The sequence below is a fragment of the Phalaenopsis equestris genome, unplaced genomic scaffold (assembly GCF_001263595.1).
Source record: "Phalaenopsis equestris unplaced genomic scaffold, ASM126359v1 Scaffold000002, whole genome shotgun sequence".
In the NCBI taxonomy this organism is placed as follows: Eukaryota; Viridiplantae; Streptophyta; class Magnoliopsida; order Asparagales; family Orchidaceae; genus Phalaenopsis; species Phalaenopsis equestris.
Window position 1 is genome coordinate 73,844,657 of NW_018164444.1, and position 15,508 is coordinate 73,860,164.

Genomic DNA, 15,508 nt, shown 5'->3' on the forward strand with positions numbered 1-15,508 from the left:
GCGGGCAGAAGAAGAACAGGGAAGGACGAACGAGGTCAACGCTTCCCTCGCGTGGAGGAGGAAGAGCTCGCACGGCTCGAGACCGAGAAAGGGGAAGGGCCAGACGCGCGGACGGAATAGTCGCGAGAGACAGAGCTCGAGCGCAGGGGAGTGTTAGGGATTAAAGAGGAAAGGGGAAACGGGTTAAAAGGATTAATTAATATATATATATAAATATATGTATATATATAAATATATATATATATATAGATATATATTAATTAAAACACAATTTACTCGCGCGCGACGACGTGACAAAATGGGTGTCCTGCTCGGGCAAAATCGACGTTCCGGACGCGTTGGCGCAGTCCTTTTCGTCATCCGGGGTCGCTCGGACAACGTCGTCGACAATCGAGTCAAAACGCGTTGAAATTCAAATTTCACAAAATATTGACCCGCGATCAATCGTCTCAAAAGGTTTACTCGAGCCCTCGACGAATAACAATGCAAACATGCGAATCGTGGCGATCGGACGCGTCGACTCTCCGAATTGCGAAGTTTATGCGTGCGGGAGGGCGAATTGGGCAGAAGGCGAATTGCGAAGCCGGTGCGCGCATGAGTGCGAATTGTGCAGAAGGCCACCCTAAGGCTCGGAAAGGTCCTATGGGAATCCATTTTGGGTTTCCTCATGTCGGTTTCATCTTCTAAGTGTTAGAAGTCGATACCGCACACGCGAAACTCCAAAAGAGGACGGAAATAGGTCGAACTAAAACGAGGCGGGTCCCACTTCTAAGGTTCTAAGATAGTCAAAGGGAGATTCCTAAGGCTAGATCCTAAACCCTAAACGGAAGACTAGACCTCACGAAAAAAATTGAGGTCAACAAGGACCAAAAGACAATTGACAATGTATGTCATGATGTTGGCTAAGGCAATTTTTTTGTTTGCTCTGGGATGCTGAGTTGGCATCAAGGAGGGATGCTGAGTTGGCATCAAGGAGGGACGCAGGTGGCAAGGGGTTGATGAGTTTATTCAGAAAAACCATGGGGTTGGTGAGGTCACTGAAATAAGCAACACCAAATTGACAACTTTAATGTGTCGAACTATCAATGGGTGCAAGGGGATGTGTTGTTGAGAAGGTAAGAAGTTGGGGATAATTTGGTGCTAAATTAATACCTCTGGTGTGCTAAGTTATTTGTAATTGTTAGGCATGCCATCAAATAATTGAGAAGGCACTAAAAATAAATGTAGGCTTTTTAAGAAGGTGAGAAGGCATGGAAGATGTTGGCAGGGCCAAGAAGGGATGTCGACATTGGGCTGAGGAGTTAGCAATTCGGTTGCTCTAAGATGCTGAGTTGTTAGCAAGTGTTGAGTAGAAAGCCACAGGCTAATAGCTCCGGGGTATCAAGCTACTGACAAGCCCCCAAAAGTTAAAACTTGGGAAGTTTAGTTTGTGTGTCTGGCCATCCACCAAGCCAAGAAGGTGACTTAGCTAGACGATAGCATTAATCGCATGTCTATGATTTTGAGTTGTCCGCAAAATGCTAAAATGGAGGCAAAGTTGAGAAGCTAGAATTCATATGGATGTTGGGTTCTGAGAAGATGTTGATCAGAAGTAGGCCAAGGTGACAATTTTAAGATGTTGAGTTATCATCAAGGTGCTAGGGCGACAAGGCAAATTTTTGTTAGATTGGGTCTTAAGAATATGATATCGGCCAAACTTGTAAAGAAGGGCATAAGCTTCAAGCTATTGACACAGAACCAGAAGGGAAGAGATGTAAAATTAATGATTTTAGGATGCCACACCAAAAGCAGGTGGCTAAGAGGTCCAAGTTAATTTGAATAATATTCAATCAGATTAATTTGGATAAAATGGAGAATTTGATTTGAGTCAATTTTGACTCGATTAAAGTTAGGCGAAAGCAACCTTGATATTTATACGCTAAACTTGCCAAACCCAAGAATGAAATCCATGATAGTCATCCCTTGTTTTTTGTAGAAAGGGGTAGAAGTTTTTGTGGAGTTACCACTTAGTAGCTCCTTTGTGTTTTCTTTGTTTTTGGCTTTTATAGCTTCTTGTAAATTTTGATTTTTTATTAATGCAAAATGTACACCTTCAGTGAATGTGACCTTGAGGCTGAAAATAAAGGTTGCCTTCAAATGACTAAGAGTTGAACAAGAAGATATGTTCTTACTCTAATTAGATTTAAAATAACATGCAATATTTGACGTGAATGAATGGAGAACAAAGATTCATTATGTTAACCACTTGGCATAAAGATTGATGATGAGAAGAAGAAGAAGATGATGATGCTTAAATACCCTTTGGAATCAAGTTTTTTGTGCGTTAAATAAATAAATACTTTAGGAAAGGTGAAGAGATTTAGTTATTTTCAAAAGGCTGATTTTGTTCTTTTTTTGTTGTGTAATGCCAATGCAAATAAGATCTACATGGCTCCATCAAAGGCCTTGGTGCAGGAAAAGCTTCGCAACTGGAACTTGAAGCTTTCTACATTGGGAATTACGTGTTTGGAGTTGACTGGTGACAATGAATCTTATAATACAAAGAACATTCATGAAGCTGATATCATTTTAACAACTCCCGAGGTGAAGAAAAATATATCATTAATAATATCTATTTGTATGGATAGATTTGTTGATTTTGTTTTTTTTTGCTTGATTCATCCGCTCTTTTTGTTGAACTTGCTAATTATAACAGAAATTTGATGCCGTTACTCGCCATGGAGTTAGAGATGGCGGGTTAAGCTTCTTCAGTGATATTTCACTTGTATTAATTGATGAAGTTCACCTGCTTAATGATCCACGTGGGGCTGCTTTAGAAGCAGTGGTTAGCAGAATAAAGATGCTTTCTCGGAGCAAGGAGATGGCATCTAGTCCTCTGGCTAATGTCCGTTTTGTGGCAGTTTCAGCCACAATTCCGAACATAGAGGATCTTGGTAAATTGATTAGATGAAATAATTAGAACTCTCCGTTAAACACTTGCACTTGACCTTGAAAGCGGTTACTTAATTTTTTCTAGCGGAATGGCTCCAGGTTCCATCAGAAGGTATTAAAAGGTAATCTCATATAAATTTAATCAGGGAAAAGGTATTTAACGGATTAATGAATCTAATACACGGAAGTAAATGAACTGCAGATTTGGAGAAGAGATGAGGCCAGTGAAGCTTGTAACAAAAGTTTTTGGTACATCTCTTCCCTATAGCTTTTCCACTCTTCACTGCACATTCATATGCCTGCTTTTATCTTTATCAACAAGCTAAAAGCAAAGCATGGGTCTCGAGAAAAGGAAAGCTTTCAATGACAGCAAAAAATGTGCTTTTCTGGAACCGAGTTCATCATGGGTTTGGGCCAACATGAAAATGATGATTCAACTTTTATATGGATATGATTAAAATTAATTATATAATTGAAAAGTTCATGCATGCGGTTCAAATTCACATGTAGATTTATGAGAAGCAAATAAAATGGGACTTTTCTTCAGACAACAAGAAGCAATTACATAGTTTTGCCAAATTAGAAATAGAAAACAAAATGCAGTATTAAAGATAACATATTGACTATAGTAATCATCCCTTTGATGGATGAGGAGAATCCAAAAAATGCTCATTTATTATGCCTTGCTCGTAATTTGGTTAATTTTAGAGACTGATGATTTTTATATGCCTCTCCCGGTGAACTCTAAAATAGTCTTTAAAAGGCCAATTACAGCTCTACACTTGGCTTTTATTTGCACACGATTATCACCACAGCTAGACTTGATCCTTTCACTATTTGTCAAAGAGGGGACTCCAAGGCAATTCTTGGGATGAGCTCTACCTTCCTAACAATGAGGATTTTAGGTGTACCTCCAACCCTCTTATGTAGTTTCTTTTGGAAACTCAACTGTTTCACTTTGGTTTGTTGGAGCCCTACACAACCCATATTGATGTTATTGTAATTCAAACCACTCCTTTACGAGAAGTCGTGGGCAAACGGTTAAGGTGTTACACTATAATAGCCCATGTTTGGGTTATGATTTAGGACAGCTCGATATGCTAAAATTTTTCTTCTGAACTATCTTTTCTTTTAGCACCTCTGAAAATTTATCCTCCATCATCATTGCCAAATCAATATATGTCCCCTACACTTCATCTCTAATAATGCTGCTAACTAGTCTTATATGATGACTTACGACTCTTGATTACATTCTCGACCATCATTAGATGTCATCTTTCTCTAGCAATAATGTCACTTAGCTTTTGGCCTCGAAGGGTAAAGGATATGCTCAGGACTCACTTCAAAAAGGGAGGAGGGATACATGAATATAGTAGAGGACTATTGATAACCAAATACATTCACACAAACACACAATGGAAGATTACACATTTAGGCTATCGAAGAGGGCACATTTAGGAGCACTTCTACCGTGCATATTGAAATTCTCTTGCTCTTGGTTTGTTTCTCTCCTCTTCTCTCATGGAAGAAAATCTTTGTAACCCATATTATAAGGATATTTTCACTTTCCAATTTGCTATAGTTCAATAATAACTTTCTTGTTGATCATAAAGAGGATGTAGATTATGACGCACCAAAACTTATCGTGAAGTAAGTTGGTCGTGCAACACAAATATACGCGTTAAGTAGTATGTGGTCTAAGAGTCCGAATATCGATCATACAAGGAAATGACTAATAATTATTCTTGCAGAAAAATCTTTAGTTTACTAATTTGGTGAATCTAGCTTGATGTGATTGCATAAGGGGTTTAAGTCCTTAAATTCTAACAGAAATAGAGTAGATCGTAGACAGGAAAATAGAAAAAATAGGAAAAATCCCGGAAATTCCTTCAAGGGTGATGAGGCTCGTGCCTCTGTTATTCAGGGATCATGGTGCTCATGGTTTTCCTAAATGTTTTTTTAACGTGATTGTTGTCAATTAGGGATAAATTTCCTCTTATGCCTATGCCTATATCAAAAGAGGGCTAGAATCCATGAAGTTGAGTCATTTTCCATGACATTCTGCGTTAATGTTTCGATCCCCTAAAAAAAATTGCGGAATCCCATTGAATGTCTATCCTCTCGTAATTTTGTAGTTAATTTTTTCATTTCCACTATGCAACGGTTAGATGTTATAGCTTCATGAAAGATTTTAAAATTCTAGTTGGCTAGACTGTGATTATATGAAGTTTGGAGACTAACCATCAACATAGGCCATGAAAGCAAGGAAAAATGCTAGAGGAAAAACATCTCAAAAATCACAATGAAAACTACTACCCCTACATCATAGAGACATGAAAAAAAAATTTAGTCACACATTGTTGAGAAAACCATAACATGTAAAACTATGCAAAGTTTCATTGTAAGAAACAAAGACATGTTACACTTACAATAATCTTGTCTTCTCCACAACAACAACAATTCTCTCTCATACAAAACTCTCTCACAACTCACAAGAATACAAGGTGAAAAACAGTCCAATAGTTTCAACCCAAAGAAGAAAACCCAAGGGAAGCACTCAAAATCTCCCTATTCTCTGCCTTCAGCTGTCTCTGGTCTCCTCCTCCAAAGGAAGCCCTTGGAATCATATTTATATCAAAATCCATGAATTTGGCAAGGGAATTTCTTTTCAAAATGATTTCCGGGTTTCTAAACTACGCGGCGTGATCACGCCCTACTCCGGAGTGGTCACGCCGCAGGCCTGTAAGTACGGCATGGTCATGTCGGGTTCTAGCATGGTCATGCAGCTGCTCTCGATCAGGTAGCTTGGTCACATCGCTTATAGGAATGGTCACGCTTCTTTAGGCCATCTCTTCGTTAATTTTTCTCGTTCCACAATATTCATATTCCAAACCTGCAACCTGCAACCTGCATAACATCAACAAAAAGCCTTTCTTAAGTGTAAATCAATGACAAATCGATAAAAATAATAAATAAAATACAATACAAAATGCATGTTAAATTACATAAAATTGACGCATGTCAATGCCCCAAACTTGCTCCATTACTTGACCTCAAGTAATTTCATAGCTCAGTTTAGATCTCATGAAATTAATAAGTGCTCGGGTAAATTTCTAACTTATTAACTTGCTTGTCGATGTGAACAAAAAAGTGTTTAAATGTCATTTAAGGTCAATTATTTTTAATGACCAAGAACTCGATATTTTCCTTAGTTTCATTCATTATATCCTTAAGAATTCCCATAGATTCTCAAACAGGTGTTATTTAAAACATCTTTTACTAATCTCGAATGTCTTTAAGACAATCTCAGTGAAGTTAGTCAACTTTATATTACCTTAACTTTTTCTCTTGAATATAACTTTAAGGGGTTTTATTAAAGAATCATGAAAAATTTTAACGCTTACGTCCTATTAGACACCCTTCTGTTGGCACAATTTTTAGTTAAGGAGCTGCCCGTTGGAAACTGTTGTCGCCGGAATCGAAATTCCCTCGTCCTTGTTTAGAAAAATATGAAATCAAACTGATTCCATATCTTTCATAGTTTAAATGAAAGAGCCCTACACCTCAAGTCACGTATTTATCCCGAAAAATAAACACAAGACTAGATCATGACTTGATAGTGAGACTCGATCAAATAAACTAAAAAATATATGACACTCGTTTGATCTGCGAAATTCATTTTATTTATAAGTCGACAAGTTCTCCTATTTAATATGAAAAATTAAATAGAGTTTTTATTAAGCTGGGTTCGGAAAAATTTCCTATAAAGACAAACTCTTATAGTTAATTACATCTTAGATGACTGAAGTCACCTAAGTAAACTCTTAATAAAAATCAGGGAATATTATCTTCAAAGAGGTCAAAAGAATATGACTTTTCAACGAGATCGGACAAAGTGGTGTGAAAAAGGAATAACTCAAATTTGGAACATTTTATGGAATCCAAAGAAAGAGAAACTAGGGGATGTCATAGATCCGAAGGAGAACCTCGGTGACTTCCCAAGCTACCCTATGATTTGACTTTAGTTTAGAGGAGAAATATTTAAGTGTTTCATTCTGCAAATTTTATTAATTAGGGCTTACATTCATGTGAATCGCTCACACAAATAGCCTAAGAGATATGATGATTTAGGCCGTAAAGAACGACAACCTCGGAATCCTAAGACGAGTTAGGGCTTAGATTGTACATCAGAGCTGTACAAAGGCCTAAAGAGAAGTTGAGGATTTATGTCGCACTATGCGAACAACCTCGAAATCCTATGGCTTGGTGTTTAATTCTAAGGAGTGATTTCGCTAGTGTAAACATGTTCTGTTGTTGAAGATGGTCTTGCTGCTCACAATGATAGCTCCAAGCTCATCGTTGTAGCACATTTGAGTTCGATGTTAATTTTAAGTATACATGCAATTGTTGAGTCAACAATCTGTTGCCGGGCACATCCTATAAAACCAACTACTGGCCTTCTATTCTAAGGTATAGTCTATAAAAGTAATAGTAGTAGGTATAACAAAGGAAAACAGTAACAGTACAATACATATAGAAGCAATAAAGCATGCAGTATATGAAAGCAGTATAATGTACAGTAGAGAAGAACAGTAAGATGTGCTGTAAAGTAAAACGCTGTAAATGTAAAACAAACATGTATACTTGGGAGGTCCGCTGCTCCTTTAAGTGTGGTTGATGTAGCAGATATAAGTATAGTGACAGAATTTAAGAAACAAACTAGCATGCATTGTATAAGTAAAAGTGAGCAACAAAAAGAAACACCACCTGAAAAACTCGAGAAAAAGTGGCAAATGATCGACAACGGAAAACTCGAGAAAATCGGCAAATGACCCATGACAGAAAACTCAAAGAAAGTCATCAAAAACACGGGAAGATCCCGGAAAAAGACCACGAATGCTTTACCAAAAGCTCCAATAAAACCACACGAAAAATCCGAAGAGAAAAAACCGCAAGCACTCGGGTCAGGGCTAGACTCAGATACTATATATTTATACTCGAGGGACGTCGAAGGCTACTATCGGTCAGCCCAATGTATAGAGCCCGCCACTAAACTAGAAGGGTGTCCTACTAAATCTAACTTAGGAGGGTGTTCCTTAGCTCGATACCGGTAATCGACAAGTGGACAACTAAGTTACAATATTTTAAAGTTTATATTTTAGCATGCACATGAATTTCATGCATACAAAAGGAAGTTGTATCAATTTTGTAGTGAAAAAAATATTTTTATAAATATTGTATATTTTATTATCATGTCTGTTCTTACCAGTTTTGAAAAGTATGATTGTCCAAGAGTCGATCACGCCGTCAGGCGTAGGACCGCCAACAACCTAAGAAGGTTCGAGTCCCCCACTAGTCTTGTGTCGGTGAATGATAGTATCATCCTACGGTTCATCTGGTCATTGAATCGGGTTTTGATGTCGTAGGATGGAATATCATTCCGCTCTACCACCGGTGTGCCTTTATCATCACTGCCCTAAGCAAAACCGACTTACTTGCGACCTTGCTTGATGGTTTCATATATAGCAAAAAGCTATATATGCGTACTTATGTATTGGACATAAACACCGATAACCTAAACTAAGAAGCAAGGAAAACAAACCAAAAAATAAGAAATGAAAAAGAAAGAAAACTAACCCACCTCCAAAGTCGATTCAGGAGAGAAGAGTTAAAGGGGCAAGAGGGTTAGCCTAAGACAACCGCCTGGCGGGACTCTCTCGAATGGGTAAAGAGGTGGGGCACACTCTCTCGGGCTAACCGTGAAACATCCCCAAAAGGCACAAATTAGAAAGTTCCAAATCGATCCTGAATTTTGCCGAATATCAAAAGATCTTTTCTCTTTTTTTTTTCCTTTTCTTTTATTGCAATCGATTCGGCCTGCAGAATTGGGCCCCGAAACATTTCCAAAAACCTGCCAATTCCTCGAAAGGGGCATTCAAATTCTTTCAGATAATCAAGAATTAAAATATTTCATTTTGCGATCATCAGAACATTCAATTCTCAAGCCTAAAGTTTCTAATGAAACATGAATCCAATATCATTTACAAATCCCAAATAGGTGTTCACGACCAGTGCGACAAGGAACCACCAAACCAAGAGATCACAATAGAGATGCTCACGGCCAGGGGCAACAACAAAGGTAAAGCCACTAGCCAACAACACAAAAGGAACCACCACGGGGAGGCTCACAGCCAGGACAACAAGGAGAAAGCCACCAGCCCGCAATACAAAGAGAGTCACGACAGGTAGCTCACAGCTGGCAGTAGCCAACAAGAAATCACCACCCCCAACAACTTAAAAAATCTCCAAGAAATCAACCTCTTAAAGCATTAAAACAGGCTCCAACATTTATCCAAACAGGAACAGCGGCCTAAGGTGCAAAATCAAACTTGGCAAGTGGCCAAAAACCAAGCCACCACAAGGCCAAAACCGTAGCCGCCACTAGGCCAAAACCGAGCCACTATAAGGCCAAAACCAAGCCACTGCAAGGCCAAAACCGAGCCATTACAAGGCCAAAAGCTGCAGCTCAAAATCAGCAGAACAGGGCAGAAAACTGCAATTAAACAAGTCTCGAAACGACATAAAAAAAAATGCAGCTAAACAAGTCCCCCCGAGTCTTTCATATTGCAAAAGAGATAACCACCCCTTGCGTAGGGAAGAGTGGAATGTGTGTGAATCTCAAGCTTTGGTGCTATGAGTGTAAGCAAATAAGCATTGGTGGTATGTATGTAAATGTCCCGTTACATTCACACCTACGCTTCAACTTTTACATTTATGCCACGCAAATTTTTCACACATATACATAGCCCCAAATCTTTCATTTTGCAAAAGAGACAACACCCTTTCTTGCAAAAGATAAGGTGGAATGTGTGTAAAATTGAAGTTTGGGTGTTAGGTTTGTAAATACATAAAAAAAAAATGAATGGTACGTATGTAAATCTTCTCAATGTACACATAGCAGCTCAATAATTTAAATTCCAGAAATATGCTGTGACCCAACCCGTAAGAAAGAATGTATATGCTTTGACCAAATCCGTAAGAAAGAGTGCTTCTACAAAGCTTTCTGAGAAATCAGATATTTTCATAGAAGCAAACCGGAAGGAATCTTCACAGTTCCGTTTGAAAAAGTATATACATTTTTTTTATACCCTAAGGCAAAGAACTTTATGAGCATTCTCATTACATATAAGCCAATGCGGAAGGATCCATGGAAATTCATGCAAAGAAAGCACATGACAAATTATCTGATGTTTTCTTATCAAAGAAACAGAAACACATATGTTAAATCTAAACTAAAGCACAAACTCTGTAAGCATAGAAATAATTACTGGGCCATAGTGCACATTTGCATAGAATTTATATTTCCTCAAATCTTGAAGCCGATGTTTGATCCTCAGTTTTCTTCTGTGTAGCAATACGATAAAGTAAATGGTTCTTTTTTTTTAAGAATTCCAAAAACATAGTATAGCAGCAAGTAGTTCCCAAACAAACAAACATAGCTTTTGCTTGATTAAAGAAATTAGAGAAATCTGGAAAGAAATGGAGGAGGTGGGGAAGAGTCACCTTGCTAGATGCTTCAAACTCAAAATTTCAAACAGTGGGGCTCCAACAAAATTCCAACAACAACTTCCCCAAAATTTTGGTAGCACTTCCACCCATTTTCTGAAAATTTTCGGCCAACCCCTCCCCTTTCCAGATGGGGTTTCTTATAGGCCAGAGGGAGAGGAGATGGGGAGAGATTTTGTGAGGTAGAGGAGGACCCGTTGCGTGCGGCTCAAGGAGTCGAGCGGAGCAGGAGGCCCTCCATGCGGGCGACTTGAGGAGGGTAGAGGAGCAGGCGATAAGATCACGCGAGAAGGAATGGGGCGCCTGTGCTGTGTCGCGAAGGAGATAAGGGAGAGAGAGGAGTTCGGTTGGGCGTGCGAACGGGATGGGGAGGAGGCGTGAGCGAGAGAAAGAATTTTGGAATTTAGGGCTTTAGAGATTAGGGATTTAAGTGAAAAAAAAGAAAGAAATTTTTTTTTTTTTAATACTTACCATCTAAAACTCCCAATTCGTGTGTGAACATAACCATATCAAAACGGCTGTCTTTCATAGGTAATTTTGATGCTCCGGACACGTCAACGTGGTATGTTTCATCCTCCGAGGTCGTTCGGACAACCTTGGAGACGATCGGGTAGAAAACACGTCAAAACTCGATTGCTGTCAAAATTTTGGTTCGAGCCCAATTGATCAGGATGATGTAGATTGTTGTCGGTTGCCATGAGAGGTTTAAAAAAGATTTGAAGTGATTTTGAGTTGGTTTGGGAGTTCGATTTGGTGGATTTTGGTCACTTAGTCAATTTTGGGGTGTTGGATTGAACTTGGGTGTTGGGTTGGACTTGAGGTGTTGGGTTGGACTTGAGTTTGGGTTAGGCTAAGGTTGGGTTAGGTTCAAATTGATGGTTCAAAACGATTTAGGGGAATGTTATAAAGAGTTCTCAACATAAATTGAGTGTCAATTTTGGGGTTAGGGCATTTAATTAGGTAAAATTTGGAGAGATAGCCAATTTGAGGTAAATTTGGGGATTTTGAATGTGGGTTGAAATTGAGTGAAATTGAGGCTTGACCAAGGCCAATTAAAGGTCCAATTTGATGTGTAGGATTGTTATAAAGAGTTTAGGATTTAAATTGGTGCAAATTGAGTAGGCTATGAGGTTCAATTATGTGAGATTAGGTCATAGGGCCAAAATTGGGGGTTAAATTGGGGGTTTGACTTGGATCTGACTTGGATCAAAATTGAGCTAAAAGCATGGGTCAATTAGGCTTGGATTTGGTTTGGATTGAGTTTGTTCATGATGAATTTGAGTTTAGAATTGAAATTGAGAGAAATTGGGATCAAATTGAGTTCAATTGAAGAGTCCAAATTGATTTTGGGGACAAAAGGTTGAGTTGGGTATTTTGGTGAAATCGAGGTGCCAACCATGATGATTTGAGCCACGGACCAATGGAATCTCCATTTGGGTCCTCTATGTACTGGTGCTAGCTAAACGTCAGCCTAGGGCTGAAGGGTCTAGAAGACCATCTACATGAGTTTCCCAAAGGATTAAGGGATCAAAGTCAACAAGTTTGGGTTCAGGGCTGTGAGTGAATGAGAGTGAAAGTGAGTGAATTAACTCCAGACCAACTTCCATGGCCAATCCTAAGCCCAAGCATTCATATGGGGTTTCACCTTGAGCTCCCCTATATTGACCACACCTACTAATTGCTAGAGGTCATGACCAATATGCAGAGCTTCAAGTTGAGCAAAGAATGGTTTAGAGTTTCAAATGGTGAGAGTTCCTTTTCCTTTTCTAGTTTTCTAGGAATAGTCAATAGAAAAGTCCTATGGCTAGACCCTAGGCTACTAAAGAGGAGAAAACTAGAACTCAACCAAAAGTGAGGTCAACACCTTCTGATTCCTTTTTTTCTTGGATTTTTATTGTGCCAACCTCAAATTTCTGAATTACCTCTCATTCTTTTGTTTACTTTTCCCTCATAATATTTCTTTTCTTTTTCATGAAATCCCCTATTATAAATCCCTGTCTATTATATTACTTTATTTTTATTCTATTTCCCAATTGAAAGCATTGTCTAATATAAGTCCTAATCCCTCTTATATATAGGGGCTGTTTTTGCTTAGTAAAGGGTTTTTTTTGTGACTTGAGAATTCAGCGTTTCTTAGATAGTCGCCGACATCCTGTTTTCCCCTTCGAGGGTTGAATCCGACGGCAAAGAAGTGTTGCGGTTGTCCCTCGTCCGAGGTGGTGATTGTCTCCATGAGTTCAGGTGGTACGCCGACTGTAGCTCGACCCGGTCGAGATGTTTATTTGTCCTTCTACCTTTCCTGCTGTTGTCAGCCCAACTCCCAGCCCCACAGAAGGCCACCACCGCTTCTACCTCTCCCCAACAACCGCAAGCAGCTCTTACCTGTGAACGTATGCTAGACACCTCCCTAAATCCCTGCAGGCTGCCGCCCAGCCTCCTCCCTGCATCCTGCAGGCCCCACTCTCTACCGTCCTTCCTCTAGCATGTTTTTGCCCTCCTCCTGGCAGGTCACAACCCTCCTCCCTTACTCCAGCAGTTTGCCGCCCTCCTCCCAGCAAGCCGCAGCCCTCCCTCCCTGCCTCCAGCAGGCTGCAACCCTCCTCCCTGCCTCCAGCAGGCTGACCAGCTTTTTCCCTGCTTCCAGCAGGCTTCCATTCCCTGCTCAGCCAGATTTCAGCCGCCAACGATGTTGTCTTCTTCCTCCAGCTGCGGTTCAACGACTCTACTATCGCTTTCTTACTGCTCTCACCATCCTCCCCCTTCAACAGCAGCAAGATACTTCCCCCATCTACTCTCTTCCGCCGTCCAGCCTTCATAGCAGCCGCCAGCTCTATACCTCCACTTCGGAGTTCCTACTCATCGAGATTGTGTGTACTCTTTGTTGTGTTGTTTGTTTGTAATCGTCTTGCACCTTTGCTTTGTGTGGTTGTTTTCTTTTATTTTGATTCTTCATTGTATCCTTAATTAAGTCCACAATAATACTCGTATTTCTACGTCGTGGTTTGGTTTAACTCCGGTATCAGAGGCATTTTCTACATCCTACCATCACTAGGGTTTCTATGGAATCTTCATACATCATTGCTCCAGTCATCCAATATTTGTCTGGCCAAAGTTGTATGAGAAACACCAATCTATCACTATAAGGAAGTTTGATACTATTTGCTAGCCCAGCAGAAGACCAAGACACATAGGAGGAGCTCCCATTCCCTCAGGACTTGCTCTCATAATCCAGAGAATGGTTAACGTTGATGGTTTTTGTTGTTGGAGAAACGAAAGGGAGCACAACCGTAATGAAACCGAAGGATAAGAAGACACACTCAAGCTCCCCTCTTGGAACACCTTGGTTGATGCAAGCCAGCCCCTCTCGGAACAACTTGGTTGATGCAAGCCAGCCACTCTAATTGTTAATGGCTCACATCCTAGACGTGGAGCTGAGCCTGGAGGTACACCAGTGCTTGATGGTAGGCATACATTCAAAGTTATTGAGGGGCCATACTAGTGGCCACTTGAGCAACCTTCAGGCAATGCTTTCCCTTACCTCGGAATAGATATCTCAGAAGAACCTAATCATCTTTTCTCCATGTGCTTCGTTCTTGGCACTCACGGATCATGTGTGAAAAGTTAGCATCGTGCAAGTACAAGACTGATAAGTTTTTTCTATAAACATTGTCAACATAGAATCCACACCTTTTAAGACTTTAGCATTTATGATGAAAAATCCATTTGAATCCATTCACTAAATATTACTTTTGAGGAGGGGCTATAATTGCCAGCTGGATGCCTTCTTTTATAGGGGGAAGTGTCAATTTACTTTTACTTTTCGTTCATTGGTCTTGTCATCGAGTAACCGTCCTATCTTGTGACAACGAGATATGCATTGCAGTTGAATAATGATGCTAGGGCCTCTCTCAATACAACTCTAACACATGCCTCTTGTCACAAATGCTTTGGTAACTTACCTAGACACTAAACTCCAGGTGGCCTACTCAAACCACTCTCCAAACAATTGGCTGTACTTCTAATATGCCTAGGGCCCGTGGCTCCTTGAATTTTCACTTTCCCATAAATTCTTGTACTTAATATGCATGTCTAAAATTGTACAATTGAGATTTTGATGGGACCACGATAACTAAACTTCATTTTGATGTTCCATGTTGAAACTACTAAGTTTTACTAACTTCAGTCCTAATTGATATTGTAAAATTGAGATTAACTAATCGTGAAATTTTTTATTTTCTCTTTTGCGTTTAGTACCTATTATTATTGTTGTTATTTTTATTTTTATTTATTGGTTTAAAACTGGTACTTTTATTATCAAAGGGTGGTTTGCTTCAGCTTTTTTGTGCGCCCTAGGCAATGTATTTGACTGCCTGTTTGAGCATTTTAACTCTTTGTTTTCAGGCTATGCTCCGGCTAAGAATGATTTCCTATTTGAAAAGGTATTTCTGGTATACTTATAGTGGCTGCTAGTCAGGTTTGGAGGCTAGCATGGTAAAATTTATTCATGTGATTAAGAAAGTTTGCTTTTTTTTTATAAACAAGTAACGGAGTTCATTTGTTCTTTGCTATCCTAACTAAATCCTGTTGTCTAAAATGCAGCGTCTTCAAAACTTTGTTTTTGGTAAGCGCATTGTTGAAATTCCTTGAAGATTTATGCTTTTTTTTTCTGTTTGTTTGTCATTATTAGACCAAGTTCTTAAAAAGATGAATTGCAGATATCCTCATGCAACATTCAAGAGGAAAATCTGCACTTATATTCTGCTCGACACGTAAAGGAGCACAAGAAGCAGCACAACAACTCTCTCAGGTTGTATCAAGCCTTGGACATTCAAATCCTTTCATAAGATCGAAAGAGCAACAGGAAAAACTAAAGGAGGCCTCTGTATCTTGTGGTGACAAACAAATGCAGTTTTGTATTCTCAATGGTGGTAAGAACATTATATGTTTTATGTGCTCTTATAACATTTGAAAATAAATTAATGTCCTTTTCATGTGCATTTGCACTTGATAT

General features: G+C 39.3%; 1 protein-coding gene across 4 annotated transcripts in view; it reads left to right on the forward strand.

Annotated features, from left to right (window-relative positions):
• LOC110021954 (ATP-dependent DNA helicase MER3 homolog) overlaps nucleotides 1–15,508 on the forward strand; it is a 67,661-nt gene that overhangs the window by 11,611 nt on the left and 40,542 nt on the right. For all 4 annotated transcript variants that reach the window (XM_020720692.1, XM_020720700.1, XM_020720707.1 and 1 more), the window contains 7 exons: nucleotides 2,422–2,583; nucleotides 2,696–2,933; nucleotides 3,017–3,053; nucleotides 3,134–3,180; nucleotides 14,899–14,936; nucleotides 15,097–15,118; nucleotides 15,213–15,425. In XM_020720692.1, the coding sequence (XP_020576351.1) occupies nucleotides 2,422–2,583; nucleotides 2,696–2,933; nucleotides 3,017–3,053; nucleotides 3,134–3,180; nucleotides 14,899–14,936; nucleotides 15,097–15,118; nucleotides 15,213–15,425 (757 nt within the window). The remainder of the gene's footprint in view (nucleotides 1–2,421; nucleotides 2,584–2,695; nucleotides 2,934–3,016; nucleotides 3,054–3,133; nucleotides 3,181–14,898; nucleotides 14,937–15,096; nucleotides 15,119–15,212; nucleotides 15,426–15,508) is intronic.